Raw genomic sequence first — 18779 nt, 5'->3', positions numbered from 1 at the left:
TAAAAAATTCTTTGATGAAACCTACCCGGGAGTTTGGGGTTTTAAGCACTAGCTGCCCTGAACTCCTTGCTTGGCGCCCTGCAATCCAGCTGTACTTTCCTTCACCACAAGCAGGTGTCAGTAGATTGGCTTTACTGCCAACAGGTGAGTGGACCCCAGTTTGGTTCAGTAACAAGCTCTTTCATTTCGGTTCTATCTGCAATGTTCTTGAGAAAGACTCAAGAAAGTGCTGATCATCTTGAACACTTCTCTTCAGCACCTGCTAATCTCCCTTTAACTTAGATCCAGGCTTAGAGGCAACATCGCAGTGAAAACTCTACCATCATGTATCTTTCATATCAGTACACTTCACAGTATCCCAGGGTAGTAGGTTATGGTTTCCCCAGATGAGAGATGGGGAAACTGAGGCTCAGGGAATATTTGTAAAGTATCATGTGCTCAATATTAAATTCTGAGAAAGCTCAAGACCTGTTCTGTCACTTATGAGATGTGTGATTATGGATAAACCTCTTTACTTAGCCATGCATCAGATTCTTCAACTATCAACTACTGAAAATAAGATGCCCTAAAGAGCACCAGTATGAGGACCAAATTAACAAGGCCTGGGAAAGAGACTACATTGTTATACACTACCCACATATGAGTTATTATACAAGAATATAAGGCATTATAACTTATCAGTATGGTAATGACTCAAAATTCATAGAAATTACTCCCCAGTGGAAAATGGGCAGATGAAGCTATGTCTCTTGACTCTAGACTCAGAAAAAGTTTGCTGTACATGGAATCCAGTTTGAAGAGTTCCCACATGGTCCCAGTATTAATAATCAGCAGTATAACAAGAAAGCAAAGAAAGAAAAAAAAAAAGCTAATAAAACCAAATGAGAATCCAATCTCTTCAGGTAGTATATTTGGCATACATAGATCTTCCAAAGACCTCTGCCCCAGATTCAGCATCTAACTACTGTCCTGAAAGTGAAGTCCTCTCCTTCCTCCAATCTCCTGGACACTTCTGCAGCCTCTGGATCTACTGAGCAGCTGGAACTGTTGGGTGGTCCCCCCTCCCCCTCAAACACAAATACATAAATAAATAAACTAACAAACAAAACCCAGAACCCTGGGGAGTCATCCAAAAATGTTCCCTCCCCTTCAATGTCCAAACTGCACCCGCCCTGTGCATACACACACAGTAAGGTAAAAACGAGTTACCCAGTTCTGTAGGTTCTTCTCACTTGACCCTCTCCTCCTCAAGTCTACCGTTCCCACCCGACATCACACCTCAATATCTCCCGCACAGTCTCCCTCACTCTCCCCTCTAAGCCATTTGCCATCTGCATTCAGAGTAGTCTTTTAAAACAAAATCTACCCATGTTAAGAAACCATTGCCTGGGTCTCCAGTGCCTACGATGGAGCCCTGACATCCAGAGATCTCTGTGACCCAGCTCCTCTTCTCCATCCTAAGCCATCACTTAAGTAAGTAAACCAAGGCCACATGGGGATACAGCCCAGATTTAAACCTGACCTAACTCCAGGGACCATGGTCTTAACCAATGCACTCAATGGTCCTATTGCTCTATGCTATTTTGAGCCTTGTCTGTTTCCATGTCAGTCTCCCTCCTAGGCTGCCACTGATAACAGGGACTGTATCTGGTTCATTGCTGAGAGTACGGTTTACACAAAGGAGGGTTCTGTTCCTGTTAACGGTGGTCTAGGTAATTTTGACAAACTATCCCACTGAAAACAGTTAGAAAAGTTGGACAAAAACAAAATCTGTTTGAAAGCATCTGAGAGCTAACAAGGCAGTGAATAAATATGAGGCTAAGATCTAGGAGAAGAAGGAAGCTCAGAGATGGCAGTCTCATATTTGGGGTCACTGTGTTCCTAAGAGCATCTTGTGGTTCTAGAAGAGGCAGCCCAGGGGCTGAAAAGCTGAGCAGAATTTCTGATGACGAAAACTGGAGTCCAAAGACTGCTGAGGAGATGTCACCATGATAAAATCCTTTGGACTTTTGGTTAGTATTCATACCTTAGCAGTAAAGGACACCTGAAACAGATCAGCCCTTGGAGGAAATGAAGCCCAGCTTCGAATGAACTCAATTTCTGATTAGATTGAGGTAATCCATAATAAAACCCTTAGTTGCCTGGAGGAAGATAAGATCATCCTAGTCCTCAAACTGTCTTCTCCATTTTCATTTACAGTGTCTGGCACACAAACAAAACTACCTAGGCATACAAGGAGACAAGAAAATAGGATCGCAAACTAAGAGGAACAAGAGGTAATAGACACAGGACAGGGGTAAAGATAATGAAGTTTTCAGACAGAGACTTAATAATTATGCTTAATATGTTTCAGGAAATAAAAGATAAGACTGAGAATTTTAGCAACAACTGAAAAAAGGGAACATATAAAGAAGTCATCTGCCAATATCTGTGAAGTGAAAGAAGGAAAGGCCAAATTGATGAAACTTACTGAGTGACAGTCAGCCAGCAGACTGTGTCCATTGCCTGGCCAGGAGAAATTATGGTCAGTGCAGCACCCTGATTAAGGGCATGTACCCTGGAGCCACAGTGAGTGGGTTTGAAACCTGCCCCTCTCATTTACTAGTGTGTGCCCTAGGGCAAGCTTTTTAACCTTAAGTCCTCACCTGTAAGATGGTACAAACATCAATGCCTGCTTCCTAGGGTTGTTGAGAGGATTATACATATTTGCAAAGTTCTTAGAACCATGTTTGGCTCTATGTTCTATTACTCATACATAGAACATTATAAGTATTTGTTAAATAAATAAAAAGAAATGGGTGTACTGGAGGACATCAGCATCATGGTGGAGTGAGACACTCTCTTTGTCTCCCCTTCAATCAGTAACCAGTAAAGCACCCACAATGCAACAAAGGTGCCTCTGCCTGACAGGATGCCAGAGAATTCCACACATTTGTACATCTAAAGGTGAGCAGACTGGAACACACAGAGGGGGCAGAACTGGGGGAACAGTAGGACTGGTGCCTGCAGTCCTGGCCCCCAAAGCCATGGCAGATGAACCCACAGCCCCAAAGATCCCAGTAGCAGCAGAGGGAAGCAGCACACAAGACTGACATCCTGGCCGCAGCAGCGCCCATGGCCATAGGTAAGTGGGCAGCAGTGGCAGTGGGGTCTGGGACCCTGTCCCTCCAGCTACTGAGGCACCCATGACTCTGACCCCTCAACCCCCTAACCCCCAGCAGCAGAGCACATGAACTGTGCAACACTGGGCAGAGGTGCCTGTGTGAATCCAGCTCCCCTCCACTACCCCTTGTAGTGGCAGCGTCTGCAACTCAAGGATTCCCAGACGTGGCAGAAAAGCCTTTCATCCTGGTGCCCAGGTAGCAATGCTAGTGACAGTGGCAACAGCAAGGCACCAACAAACCCGGAGACACAAGAAATGATAATGAAGACATGGAGCCACACCTCTGACAGAGGCAGTGGAGGATGAAAAGTGCCAACTCTCAGATATAACTAGAGGAAGCTCAGAATCAAGCACAAAGGTGTTTGCTACTTCAAATGTACTGGCAGAGGAACAACTCATCAAGCACCATGAAGAACCACAGTAACTGCACCACAAAAAGAAAATGAGAATCTCCAGAAACCAAACTTAAAGTCACAGAATACTGGGATCTAACATATAAAGAATTCAAAATAGCTGTCATGAAGAAACTCAGTGAGCTATAAGAAAATTCAGAAAGGCAGTTCAATGGGCTGAGAAATAAAATTAATGAATAGAAGGAATGCTTTACCAAAGAAATTGAAACTCAAAAAAAGAATCAAAGAGAAATTCTAGAGCTGAAGAACTCATAAACAAGGTAAATAATGCATTAGAAAGTTTTGGAAATAGAGCAGCCCATATGGAGGAGAGAATTAGTGAGCTCAAAAATAGAAATCTAGGAAGATACAAGTAGAAGAGGAAAGAGAAATAAGATGTTAAAAAACAGGGAAATTCGGGCTTCCCTGGTGGCGCAGTGGTTGAGAGTCCGCCTGCCGATGCAGGGGACATGGGTTCATGCCCCGGTCCGGGAAGATCCCACATGCCACGGAGCAGCTGGGCCTGTGAGCCATGGCCGCTGAGCCTGTGCGTCTGGAGCCTGTGCTCCGCAACGGGAGAGGCCACAACAGTGAGAGGCCCACGTAACACAAAAACAAACAAACAAACAAACAAACAAAAAACAGGGAAATTCTATGAGAGCTATTCAACTCATTTAGGAAGGGTAACATTAAGGTAATGAGTATCCCAGTGAAGAGAGGGAGAAAAGAACAGAGAGTTTATTTAAAGAAATGATAAGTGAGAATTCACAAAGCTGGGAAAGGAACTGGATATACAAGTCTACGAAGCTAAGAGAACACTTAATTACCTCAAGGCAAAAAGACCCTCTCCAAGACACACTATACTAAAATTGTCAAAAGTCAGTGACAAGGAAAGAATTTTAAACGCAGCCAGAGAAAAAGCTTCCTACAAAGGAATCACCATTAGGCTACCACCAGATTTCTCCACAGAAGCTTTATAGGCCAGGAGGGAGCAGAATGACATTCTCAAAATACTGAAAGATAAAAACTGTCACCCAATAATATTCTCTCCAGCAAAGTTATCATTCAGATATGAAGGAGGAATAAATGTTTTCCCAGACAAAAACAGCTGAGGGAGTTCATCACCACCTGTCTTACAAGAAATGTGGAAAGGAGCCCTTTGATCAGAAACAAAAAGGCAAAGTACCCAAAAGTTTGAGTAAGGTGATAAACAGAATCAGAAAATTGTTACTCTTTCCCAGAATAGGTTTTAAAATATTTTATCATAGCATAAAGGAGGGGAAGGAGGGGAAAAAAGCAGAAAAAATAATGATAACTCCTTCAGTTTGATAAATCACAACATAAAAATGGATTATTTGAGAAAACAAAAACATAAAAGGGGAAGAGGAAAAAGATGGAACCCATAGAGTTGAATGAAGATAAGATGCTATCAGCATAAAAAGGACTATTTTATCTATGAAAAGTTTTACATAAACCACAAAACATAAATCTAGGGCAGAGACACGAAACATAAAAAGAGGAAACTGAGAAAAACATCAGAGAAAACTACCAAATCAAACTGGCAGACAGAAACACAGGGGGAAAGAAAACAGTGGAGAGACAGAGCAACCAGAAACAGAAGATAACATGGCAGCACTAAGTCCTCATCTATCAATAAGAACCTTACATGTACATGGACTGAATTCACCCATCAAAAGACATGGAGTGGCTGGATGGATTAAAAAGCAAGACCCACCTACATGCTACCTCCAGGAGACCCATCTCAGCTCTAAAGACAAACACATGTTCAAAGTGAAGGGATGGAAGATGACACTTCAAGCAAATGACAGCCAAAAAAGGGGGTGTAGCCATACTCATATCAGACAAAATAGACTTCAAGCCCAAAAGGTAACAAGAGACAAAAATGAACAGTATATAATTATAAAGGGGAAAATTCACTAAGAAGACATAACAGTTATTAATGTATATGCACCTAACATAGGAGCACCAAAATATATAAAACAATTATTAACAGACCTAAAGGGAGAAATTATTTCACACAGTATTGGAAGTCCTAGCCAGAATAATTAGGGAAGAAAAAAACTAAAGTTATCCAAATTGGAAAGAAAGAAGTAAAGCTGTCACTATTTGCAGATGACCTAATTTTATACATAGAAAACCCTAAAGACTCCACAAAAACACTAAAAGAAATAATAAACAAACACATATAATTGCAGGGTACAAAATCAACATACAAAAATCTGTTGCATTTCTATACGCTAACAATGAGCTACCAGAAAGAGAAACTAAGAAAAAAATCCCATTTACAATCACAGCTAAAAATATAAAATAACTAAGAATAAATATAACCAAAGAAGTGAAAATATGTACACTGAAAATTATAAAACACTGTTGAAAGAAATTGAAGGAGGCACAAATAAATGGAAAGATATTCCATGCTAGTGGATTGGAAGAATGACATTGTTAAAGCATCCATATTACCTAAAGTAATCTACAGATTCAATGCAATCTTTATCAAAATCTGAAGGACATTTTTCACGGAAATAGAACAAAAATTCTAAAATTTATGTGGAACCACAAAAGACCCTGAATAGCCAAAGCAATCCTGAGAAAAAAGAACAAAGCTGGAGGTATCACACTCCCTGATTTCAAACTATATTACAAAGCCATAGTAATCAAAATGGTTTGGTACTGGCACAAAAACAGATACATAGATCAGTGGAACAGAATTGAGAGCCCAGAAATAAACCCATGCATATATGGACAATTAATTTACAACAAAGGAGCAAAGAACATACAATGGATAAAGGACAGTCTCTTCAATAAATGGTGTTGGGAAAGCTGGACAACCATATGCAAAAAAAAAAGAAACTAGATCACTATCTCATATCATACACCAAAGTCAATTCAAAATGGATTGAAGACTTAAATGTAAAACCTGAAACCATAAAACTCCTAGAAGAAAATATAGGTGGTATGCTCTTGGTCATGGGTCTTAACAATATCTTTCCAGATATGTCTCCTCAGGCAAAGGAATCAAAAGCAAAAATAAACAAATGGAACTACATCAAACTAAAAAGATTCTGCACGGCAAAGGAAACAAAACTATCAGCAAAACCGAAAGACAACCTACTGAATGGGAGAAGATATTTGTAAACAATATATCTGATAAGTAGTAATATCCAAAATATATAAAGAACAGATACAACTCAACAACAAAACAACCCAATTGAAAAATGGGTGGAGCTGAATAGACATTTTTTTCGAAGAAGACATACAGATGGCCAACAGGCACATGAAAAAAATAGCATGAATTATTAGGGAAATGCAAATTAAAACCACAATGAGATATCACCTCACACCTGTTGAAATGACTATTATCAAAAAGGCAAGAAATAACAAGTGTTGGTGGGAATGTAAATTGGTGCAGCCATTATGGAAAACAGTATCGAGATTCCTCAAAAAAAATAAGAACAGGGACTTCCCTGGTGGCACAGTGGTTGGGAATCCGCCTGCCAATGCAGGGGACGTGGGTTCAATCCCTGGGCTGGGAGGATCCCACATGCCGTGGAGCAGCTAAACCAGGGCGACACAGCTACTGAGCCTGCACTCTAGGGCCTGCGTGCCGCAACTACGGAAGCCCATGCTCCGCAAGAGAAGCCACCGCGATGAGAAGCCACCGCGATGAGAAGCCCGTGCACCACAATGAAGAGTGGCCCCCGCTCGCCGCAACTAGGGAGAGCCCGTGCGCAGCAACGAAGACCCAATGCAGCCAAAAAAAAAAAAAAAAAAAGAACAGAACCACTATATAATCCAGCTATCCCACTTCTGGGTATTTATCCAAAGAATATAAAAACATTAATTTGAAAAAATACATTCACTCCTATGCTCACTGCGTCACTGCAATTGCCAAAATATGGAAGCAACCTAAGTGCCCATTAACAGATGAATGGATAAAGATGTGATGTGTATGGAATATTACTCAGCCATAAAAAGATGAAATCTTTCCATTTGCAACAACATAGATGGACCTTGAGGGTATTATGTAAGTGAAATAAGTCAGGTGGAGAAAGAAAATATATGATTTCAGTCATATGTGGAATATAGAAAATAAACAAACAAAAACACAAAATAAATGAACAAAATCAAACACTTATATACAGAGATCAGAATAGTGGTTACCACAGAGGAATGGTGGGGGAGGGCAAAATGGGTAAAGGGGATCAACTGTATGGTGATGGATGAAGACTAAATTTTTGGTGGTGAACATACTGCAGGGTATACAGAAGTAGAAATATTTAATGTTGTACAAGTGAAATATATAATGTTATAAACCAACATTACCTCAATAAGTAATAAAATAAAATAAAGATACTCAGGTCCTGTCCTTAAAAGTAAGTTATAGATAGATAAATAGACAAAAATTTAAATAAAATAAAAAATAAAAAGAACTGAATTCAGTTTAGCCAACAATCATATCACCTGGTCTGGCCTCTCTCTCAAGGTGTTACTTCCTCTCCTTCAATACACTACTCAATACTCCAATCCACACATCAATCATGCTGAGCTCCTTACACTTCTCCAAATGTACATATCTTGTTCACTTCCTACCTTGGTATCTGTCCTGTCTTTCCTCTGCCTGAAAAGCCTCTCCTTCCTTCATCTACTTGAAAAACTTCTGCCCATACTTCAAGAATTAGTTAAAATATCTCTTCCTCTGGGAAGCATTTCCATGACCCGGTCAGAGGTAATTACTTCTTCTGGGCTCAGCTAGCCCTGATCTTAGCATGGTACTCATCAAACCTTTATGGTCACTTCTGTTTCTGTGTTTGTCTTCCCACTAGGTCAGACTGCCTCACAGCTCAACCTATGTCTTATCTCTTTTCTCAGATACCAAGCATAGTGTTCAGGGCATGGCAGTTGTTCGATTATGACTACTGAATGACAAATTAATGATTAATAGGATGAATTAATGAATGAAATACACTCAGTGTTTGCTCTCATGCTGCTATAGGTAAAACATTCATCACATCCATGGAAGTATAATGTGACTTAGAATTCTTACTCTTCTAAGGCTTGAAGCATGCTCCCGGGGTCCTCTGAAGACAGAATGTCTATCATTTGGTCATTTAGAGCGAGATCTTCATTCATACCATCAGCTGAGGTGAACTGGGAGCGCTCCAGCTTGCTCTCATGATGCTGAACCTTCAGGAGAATTTCAGAAACCACAATTGAGTAGGCCTTCTTGTGAATGTCACAAGCTGGAAAATTCATGAGGGAAGGTGGGGACCTGCAGTCAGAGAACCTAGCTGGACCCACCACTTGTGAGCTGGTAAGACTAAGGCAAGACATTGCACTTCCTTAAGCCTCATTTTCTCATCAAAGAAGTGGGATAATAATTCTCGTAGCCCTGCACAGGCTTGTTGTGTGGATAAAGCAGAGCAATGGATGGAAAGACCTTTATAACTATAAAGATGTAATAAAAATATTTCACCATCATCATCACCACCATCATCACCATCACCACCATAATCCCCAGTCCCATCCCCATGATCATCATCATCATCACCACAACCATCATATTATCACCATCATCATCATCACCATTATCACCGACATCATCACCATCACCATCATCATCATCACCATCATCACCATCACCATCATTATCCCCATCCCCATCCCCATGATCACTATCATCATCACCACCACCATCATCATCACCATTATCACCAACATCATCACCATCACCATCATCATCACCACCATCATCATCATCCCCATCATCATCATCATCATGCAGAGGAAAATTACAGTTGGCAGATGGACTTCAACATCATGGATCTGGCTGGTTTCTAATCAGACTATAGAGTTGTCACATGGAAGTGACATCAGAGATAATTAAGCTCAACCCTCCGATTGGGTAGATGATATATCTGTTTTGCTCACTATCATCATTATTTCTACAGAAATGCACGATAATTATAACTAACATTTAAGAATTCCTGTCCCTGTGCCTTGTATATGTCATACCATGAAACCATCACACAAAGTCAGTGTTGATGCCCCCAGTTTACGTATAAGGAACTGCAACTCAGAGAGATGAAATGACATTATCTGAGTTCACATAGCTCATAAAGAGCCTGCTTGGTTTTTGACCCAAAGTCTACCTAACTCTAAAGGCTGCCTCTGTTTACAGCATGTTGTCTCCTTGGTCACTACCACAATGGAAAAAAAATTTTTTAATGTGAAGAGAGTTCCTTTTGTGACGCCAGAAAAAAAAATTCTATAAGAGGCTTCAGACCTTAAGTCAAATTCACACTTTGCTTTCCTCTCACGGTTGTAACAATCAGCCTTTAATCTCCAAGAAATGAATCCTGCTCCTCCATCGAAGTAGCAGGGTGAGTTCTGTTCTTCTGTGATTGATAACAGCTTTGGGAGAGTAAGTAGAATGTCGTATTAGATGGGCCATTTTTCTTTTCCTCACTTCTGCCTGCCAAGGAGACTGTGGGCTGACCTCACTTTGAAATAACAACTCTCTTCTCCAGGAAGCAGAAACAAAATGAACAATGGGACAGGACTGCCAGCCTCCAGAGAGGGCGGCAGGGTGGTCCTCGGAAGCCAGGTCCAGCCTACACTCGGCCACGTGAAGCAGGCTGTTTAGCTTCACGGGCCTCAGTTTCCTCACTGTACGGTGAGGGAGAAAGATGATAGATGTTTCTTTCAAGTTGCTGGACCTAGCAGCTGCAGCCTCCATGGCCCTGAAGGAACAAACAACCTACTGGGGTGCTCAGTCCCAGCAGTGCCTTCTCACCCTAGGACTGTGCCCTGCTTTCCTTCCTCTGTCTGCCCATCCTCTGGCTGGGGGCTCATTCATTCCTTCACACGTTTACTGAGTGCCTTCTAAGCACCAGGCTCTGTACCAGGCAATGGGGATTATAGCAGCCAGCATCCATGCTTCATCCATGTCCCCTCGCCCTTGCCGTTCAGTGCCTTTTAGCCCAAGATCCACCAGCCAACACCTATGCTGCTTCCTCCCCTGAAGGTTCCTGCTGGCCTTCAGAGCCCATGCCAGGGAAATAACGTTACCCTTTGTCCTGGCCCCCTCACCCCCTTGTCCTCAACCAATGACCAATGGGATTTGATGGCTAAATACCCTGGCTCCTTCTCCCCTCAGGCTTTATCCCGGCTGGGATAAAGCCCCAGGTGCCCACAGTGGTAGCTTGACGGACTGCCTTCCCTTCCCGCCTCAGTTCCCCACCCCCTACCATTACTTCCTGGGATCACTTCCCATATAAACTGTTTGCATTTGGATCCTAGTCTCAGGATGTGCTTCTGTGGGAACCCAGGCCAAGACAGGAAAACAGAGATTGAGGAGTTCACAGGTGGGGATAAATGCTGGGTGGGGTCCAAAAGCTAGTGCAGGAACCCAGACAGAGAGTCCCCAACTTAGCCAGGAAGTGGCCAGTGATGACTTCCAAGGAGAGGCAAGGCCCGAGATGAGTCTTAAAGGGTGCGTCAGAGTTCTGCTCACTGAAGAGCGGAGAGAGGATTATAAAGGCATCCAGGTGAGTGTGGAGAGCTCAGCAGTCATTGGGTAGAGCCAGAAGTTGAGGTATGAAGCTGGACCACAGGGGACTTTCTTTATAAGCCATGCTAAGGAATCTGGGCTTCACCCTGAGGACAAAGTAAGTCTTCAAAGACTTTTCAGAGGGAAGTGTAGACCAGGACCTGAGTCAGGGTGTGGCATGAATGCACAGCTGGCCATACAGGTGGGCACTCAGTTATTCAGTCAGACTGCAGGGGTTCCCGATCCTGGTCGTTTGTTAGAATCATCCAGGGAGCTTTTAAAAACTACTAATGATGGGCATGCCTCTCGGGACAAAGCAGTCAGAGTCTGTGCAGGAGGGCCTTGGTATGAGCATGCCTCACGGTTCCCTGGGGGTCCTGACATCGATCCAGAGTTGAGACTGACTGAACTGAAGGATAAACTTCAACCTCACATCTACCACCAACCAACTACCCTCCAGGAAGAGGATGCACATGGACTCCCACCTGATGTCTGGTAAGCATGCTTCCCTTCAAACACTGATATCGAACCATGAAGAAAAGCACGGCCCAGGTCAGCACCAGGGAGAGGATGAAGGCCACGAAGAACCCTGCTGCGTGGAGGCCGTGGTTTGGTAGAACCTATGGGGATAAGAGAGAGAGATTTGTTTGTGGCCACACTTTACATTTTTCAAGTCAAGTTACAACTGCGTTAAAGCAGAACAAGCACAGAGTTAGTGAAACCGACCTGGGTTTAGACCGAGCTCTGCCACCTATTAGCTGGTTGCCTTGAGACCATTGCTGGACCTCTCTGGGCCCAAGTTAAACGGGGCAAGCACTTCAAGGAGCTGAGCATGGAGGCTTGCACACAGTAGGACCAACCACCCCAAGCCTGGCACATCACAGGTGCTCAGGAATGTTAAATTCTCAAATCAAATATGTAACAAACCGAAGGCAGCACTAAGGATCTGTGAAATGTTTTGAGTCGGGCAGAATTTTGCAGAGGGCAGAGGAAGAATCCATGGTGCCCTCAACTCCCCTCAAAGCTGTCCGCTCCCCCCGCCCTGGAAACACGTCCCATGAGGGGTGCAGCCCACTCTGGACTTCAGGATCACTCTGGAGGATGTACGTGGCTGGGGAGGCATCACACAGCAGGAGGCAGGCCAGCTGCCAGGCAGTCCAGTAAATGACCAGCCAGGGGGAGCTCGAGAGTTCACGTGAGCTTCATTTAATGTGCCCAGTGTACTTCTCCCTCCTCAAAGGCTTCCTCCGGGCTTCAGTCAGAGACATCCTGGGACCAGTGTGAATCCACTGATGGGCCAGAAGTGGCTGGAACCAAATAACAACTGTGAGAAGCAGTAAGTTCTAGACATCCCACATTCCTCCCCTCCCTCCACCATTTCTTTGGGATCTAGAACGTGATGCCAAAGACAGCAGCAGCTGCCATCTTCCTAAGCACTCAGCACGGGGCAGGCTTGGGGCTAAGGCTGTGCTCCTACGTCGCAGCTCACATCAGAATCACCTGCAGGGTCTGTGGAAACAAACTGCTGGGCCCCTCCCTCGGGGATTCTGAGTCACTAGACCTGGGGCAGGAACCAAGAAGAGGCATTTCTAGCAAGTTCCCAGGGGAAGCTCCCACCCTTTGAGAACCCTAAGGGTTTCACAAGAATTAACTTCTTGAATTCTCCCAAAGACACTTTGAGCAAAATAAAAACAGCTCTGGTTTCAAATCCTACAGGCCTGGGGCATCCCTGGTGGCGCAGTGGCTAGGAATCTGCCTGCCAATGCTGGGGACACGGGTTTGAGCCCTGGTCCGGGAAGATCCCACATGCCGTGGAGCAACTAAGCCCGTGCGCCACAACTACTGAGCCTGCACTCTAGAGCCCGCGAGCCACAACTACTGCGCCCATGTGCCACAATTACTCTAGCCAGCAGCCTAGAGCCCGTGCTCTGCAACAAGAGAGAAGCCACCGTAATGAGAAGCCCACACACCGCAACGAAGAGTAGCCTCCGCTCGCTGCAACTAGAGAAAGCCCGCGTGCAGCAACGAAGATGCAACACAGCCAAAAAAAAAAAAAAAAATCCTATAGGCCTGAATTACAATGCCTCCTCTATCGAAACAGCTCTATACTTTGGGCAAGTGACTTGACCTCTGGAAACCTCAGTCCTCTCATCTGTAACATGGGGATAAAAATACCTCACAGCATGAAAATTAAACAAAATAATAATGCAGAGGAGTTTGGTGTAAAGTTTGGCTTATCTATTTAGTCGACAAATAGGTACTGGGTGTCCACTGTGTACCAGGCAGTATGCTAGAAGCTAATAAGACGCTGATGCTTTCTCCCCTTGTGTGATTACACTCTTCCTGGGCACACTGACTGGGGCTGACCCAGCCTACTTGCTTCTCACAGATAAGGGCCTGTAACAGCACAGAGAGTGAAGTTTGGGCTCTAGACTCAGACCACCGGGTGTGGGACCCATCTCTGCTACTTACTGGCCGTGTGGCATTGGGGCAAATCACTTCATCTTTGCCTTTGCTCTTCCCTTGTAAGACAGAGACAAGAGCCTTCCGAAGGTTGTACTGAGGATTAAACATGAGACATGAACAAAGTCCAATGAAGTCACTAGAAGAGGGCCTAACCCATGGCACTCACTGACTAAATGTGAGTGATTCTGGCCCTGCCTTCCTTTGTGGGTTGGGTGACCCAAGGCAACTCCACTGGTACAGAAAGGGAGATGCTATGTGGTGACCGTTACCCAGTCATTTCTTCAGAACGTGACCTCGAAAACAGGCCTGGACTAAAAGAGACTAAGATTTTTATGATACTCTCATCCTTTGGTGAGACATTTGGCTCTCACCAAAGTGTCTATACTCAAAAATGAAAGGGAAAAAATGTCTGTGTCCATAACAAGGGGCTTTAAAATGTTCACCCCTTTAACCTAGTGATCTCATACCCAGGATTCACTCCTCAGGAGATAATTCAAAAATAGGCATAAAAGCTTATACACAGGTTGGTTTGATCCAGAAATATGCATGAAGATTTATTTATATATAAGGCCGTTTTTAAGAACATTATATAAAATAACACAAATGGGACGTATCCTAAATGCTCCACAACACAAAGAATGGTTAAATATTTTAAGCTTCTAGGAGTTATTCTATCCATAATGGCCAATCATGCAGTCATTTTACAAGTTTTGAGAAGCAGAATAATGCATGCCTGCTAGGGAAAAAAAGGTTTTTAACAGAAGCCAAGGGTTGAAAAAGAGAAGCAAATACCCTGTGTGTCCTTCTGCATCCTCTTCTACCCCCACTTCCCAGAGGCAACTATCTTAAATAGATACTGGTTTTAGTTTCTATGGTTTAGTGAACCAGAATGGTTAGTTAACTTAAATACTCTAAAAATTATGCATACATCTTTATTTCTTGATATGTCAACATGACACATTACTTATGAATTCCTGCTATGACAGATGTGGATTTTAGGTCACGAAATTTTACCCCCAAAAATTTGAAGGATTGTTACCTACACTTTCTCCCAATTTCAATGGTTATATTCAGTTAGCTACCTTTGTCTAACTTTAAAAAAATGAAACAGTTTTTATGGCATTAAATTTAGAGAATATTTCTTGCGTTCTTACTAAGAAAGAAAGAAGAAACATGGTGAAACTAGTGCCCCATATTTCCTTCCACCTCTCCTTTCACCACTTCTGCCCTCCAGAATTTATTTTATACATACATGTATGTATGTATATTCTGCAACCACAGTTAAGTCTTTGTGGTGGTTTATAAGTTAATTCTGAAAACTAAAAATAAAAACATTTTAAAGGCAATATCATTATTATGATTAGACATATGTATTCACTGCATAATAAAGTAATTGAATGTAATCCTGTATAACTAAATAGAAGCCCCTAAAAGCCACACATTTTTAATGCAGTGCCCTTTCTTACACTATCAATTTTCAAAATCATGCCATAGTTTTAGTTTGCTTCAACTTGGACCAATACTTGCTTGTGTAACTTTTTGTTTTTCCTGGGGTTTCTCACTGCTTTTCTTTTCTCTTCCTGGTATACACCCATTTCTTTAATGATATTAGCTGTTGCAGGGAGTCATCTTTTTTTTTTTTTCTTGAAATCATCACTCCCAGAGGTCTTTGACATTCTGATCTACTCAGGACTGGCTACTTTCTAGGCTTGCTGCACTGCTGTCATTAGAGCTCTCTTTACTGCTTTCTTGTTTTTTGGATTCCATTCCTCCCTCTTTCTCGTATTTTTTTTCCAGTTTGATAGAGTATTTTCCATATTTATGTGTTCTCAAGTAAATTGGTTTAGAAAATATTTTTATTTATCACGTGTTAAAATATTGTTACTTTGTGTTTGTTTGATTGTTACCTTGGCTGAGACTATCACTCAAGGTCCAAAATCTTTTTCCCTCAGAATACTGAAGGAGCCACTCCATTATCTTTTAGCATAAGTGTGCCTGATGACCTCTTAGAAGGATCTTGCTTTCTAGGAGCTTTAAGTTCTCAATGTTTAACCATTTAAAAGGAGATTTTGAATGATGTTTTTAAATGGAGTAAAATACACTTTACATAACATTTACCATTTTAATCATTTTTAAGTGTACAGTTGTGTTAAGTACAACCACTCTGTACAACCATCTCCACCATCCATCTCCAGAACTTTTTCATTTAGCAAAACTGAAACACTGTACCCATTAAACAACTCCCCATTCTCTCCTTCCCCAGCCCCTGGTGACCACCATTCTACTTTCTGTCTCTATGAATATGATTACTCTAGGGGCTTCATATTAGTAGAATCATACAGTATTTATTTGTCTTTTTATGAGTGGCTTATTTCACTTAGCATAACACCCTCAAGCTTCATCTATGTTGTAGCATATGTCAGAATTTCCTTTCTTTTTAAGGCTAATATTCCATTGTATGAATACACCACATCTGTTTATCCACTCACCCATTGGTAGACACTTGGGTTGTTTCCATCTTTTAGCTCTTGTGAATAATGCTGCTATGAACATGGGTATACCAATCTTTTCAAGACCCTGCTTTCAATTCTTTTGGGGATATACCCAGGTGTGGAATTGCTGGGTCACATGATAATTCTATTTTTAATTTTTTAAGGAATGACCATACTGTCTTCCATAAAGGCTGCACATTTTTATTCCCATCAACAGTGCACAAGGGTTCCAATTATTCCACATTCTTGTCAACACTTGTTATTTTGGGTTTTTTTTAATAAAAACCACCTTAACAAGCGTGAGGTGATTTGCATTCCCCTAATGACTAGTGATGGTGAGCATATTTTCATGTGTTCACTGGCTATTTGTATATCTTCTTTGGAGAAATGTCTATTCAAGTTCCTTGCCAATTTTTTAATCTGGTTGTTTGGTTATTATTGTTATTGAGTTGTAGGACATTAGGGACTGAATGTTTGTGTGTATTCCCAAAATTCATATGTTGAAATGCTAACCGCCCTTGTGATGGTATTAGGAGATGGGGCCTTTGGGAGGTAAATGGTGTCCTTATAAAGGGACAAATGGACCAGAGCTCTTTCTGCTCTCTGCCAAAGGGGGATTCAATGAGAAGATGGCCATCTACAAACCAGGAAATGGGTTCTCACCAGATACCATATCTACTGGCGTATCTACTTTGACCTTGGACTTCCCAGTCTAAAGAACTGTGAGAAATAAATGTGGGTTGTAGAAGCCATTCAGTCTATGACACTTTGTTATAGCAGCCCAGACTAAGACATAGGATTTCTTTATGTGGTATAGATATTAACCTCTTATCAGATAAATGATTTGCAAATATTTTCTCCCATCCTGTGAGCTGCCCTTCACTCTGTTGATTGTGTCCTTTGGTGCATAGAAGTTGTTAATTTTGATGTAGTCCAATTTATCTGTTTTTTTTTCTTTTGTTACCTGTGCTCTTGGGTCATAAGCAAGAAATCACTGCCAAATGCAATGTTATGAAGCTTTCCCACATGTTTGCTTCTAAGAGCTTTATAGTTTTAGGTCTTACATTTAAGTCTTTGATGCTCTATGAGTTAATTTTTGTACATGGTATAAGGTAGGGGTCCAACTTTATTTTGGACCCCAACTTTATTTTGGATATCCAGTTTCCCCAACATCATTTATTGAAATGACTATCCTTTCCCCATTGAATAGTCTTGGCACTCTTGTTGAAAATCATTTTATTATAGATGTGAGGGTTTTTTTTCCTGGCTCTCTTTTCTTTTCATTGGTCTGTATGTCTGTCTTCATGACATTACCACACTGCTTTGATTATTGCAGCTCTGTAATAAGTTTTGAAACCAGGAAGTGTGAGACTTCTAACTTTGTTCCTTTTCAAGATTGTCTTGGCTATTTGGGTTCCTTTAAGATTTCATATAAATGTTAGGATGGGTTTTCTTTCTATTTCTACCAAAAAAATGCCATTGGAATTTTGACAGAGATTGCACTGCATCTGTAGATCATAGCAATATGAAGTCTTCCAGTCTATGGACAAGGGATGATTTTCCACTTACTGGTCTTCTTTAATTTTCTCTCGGCAGTGTTTTGTAGCTTTCACTGTACAAGTCTTTCACCTCTTGGTTAAGCTTATTCCTAAGTATTTTATTCTTTTTGATGCTACTGTAAATTAAATTGTTTTCTTAATTTCCTTTTTGGATTGTTCATTGTGTATGTATATAAAAGCAACTGACTTTTGTGTGCTGAATTTTTAGTAATATAAAAAATGTCTATATCCTAGTATAACATTTTAAAAGAAGACACAAAGCTGTATATACATAAAAATTCCAATTACATTAAAATAAAAATAATATATATGCACCCATATACATATGGAACCTATGAAGAAAATATTCCAGAATTTTGTTGAGCATAATTACTTGATGAATTTTCTCTTTATGTTTCTGTGTTTTCTATAATGGGCATGTATTACTTGTACAATCAGGAGATAAAAAATGATAATAATGAGTTGTAAAGGTAAGTTTGGTAGATAAGGAGATGTACCACCCAGATCTCCCTTCAAGGACGGACTAGGTGTCCAGCTACAGGCAGTGTGGTCAGTAGACCTCCCACTTCATGTTCTAGATCAGCTGCAGAGAGCCACCTCACCTAGGTCATGCCAACATCTGGTAACAGAACAAGGCAAAGGCATAATGGCCAGCCATTTAGCCTGATGAGGGATGCTCAGACAGGTGACAACACTTGCCCCACAGCTCTCTGCCAGGTAAAGCTTTGTCAGCCTGGATCACACTTGACTTCTTTCTCTGCCCAAACCTGCTTCCTCCTCCTCCCCTTCACAGGTGATCTGATTGTGTTGGAGGAACCCCATGACCACCGCCAGGTTAGATGATTCACTAAGACTCATATATAATTACAAAGGACTCAGCATATAATCATTCTCACAGCTATGATTACAGCAAAAGGATACAAAGAAAACTCAGCAAAAGGAAAAGGCATGTGGGGCAAAGTCCGGGGAAACCAGGAGCAAGCTTCTAAGGTCCTCTCCCAGCGAAGCTACAAAGGGCACGCTTAATTCCTCCAGCAATGAGCATAAATGCTGTCCACCAGTGAAGCTCATTTGAGACTCGGTACCCAAGGTTTTTATTCAGGACTAGTCACTTAGGCACCCTCTGCCTGGCATGTA

The 18779-nt window shown here is 41.8% G+C and overlaps 1 protein-coding gene across 3 annotated transcripts in view; it reads right to left on the bottom strand.

Annotated features, from left to right (window-relative positions):
• EVC2 (EvC ciliary complex subunit 2) overlaps positions 1 to 18779 on the bottom strand; it is a 144264-nt gene that overhangs the window by 91142 nt on the left and 34343 nt on the right. For all 3 annotated transcript variants that reach the window (XM_082629743.1, XM_082629741.1, XM_082629742.1), the window contains 2 exons: positions 11611 to 11745; positions 8621 to 8760 (listed from right to left, as the gene is read on the bottom strand). In XM_082629743.1, coding sequence (XP_082485869.1) covers positions 8621 to 8760; positions 11611 to 11745 — 275 coding nt within the window. The remainder of the gene's footprint in view (positions 1 to 8620; positions 8761 to 11610; positions 11746 to 18779) is intronic.

The sequence above is a fragment of the Mesoplodon mirus genome, assembly GCF_964341445.2.
Source record: "Mesoplodon mirus genome assembly, chromosome: 2".
Taxonomy (NCBI): Eukaryota; Metazoa; Chordata; class Mammalia; order Artiodactyla; family Ziphiidae; genus Mesoplodon; species Mesoplodon mirus.
This window is presented reverse-complemented; position numbering and strand designations above follow the sequence as displayed.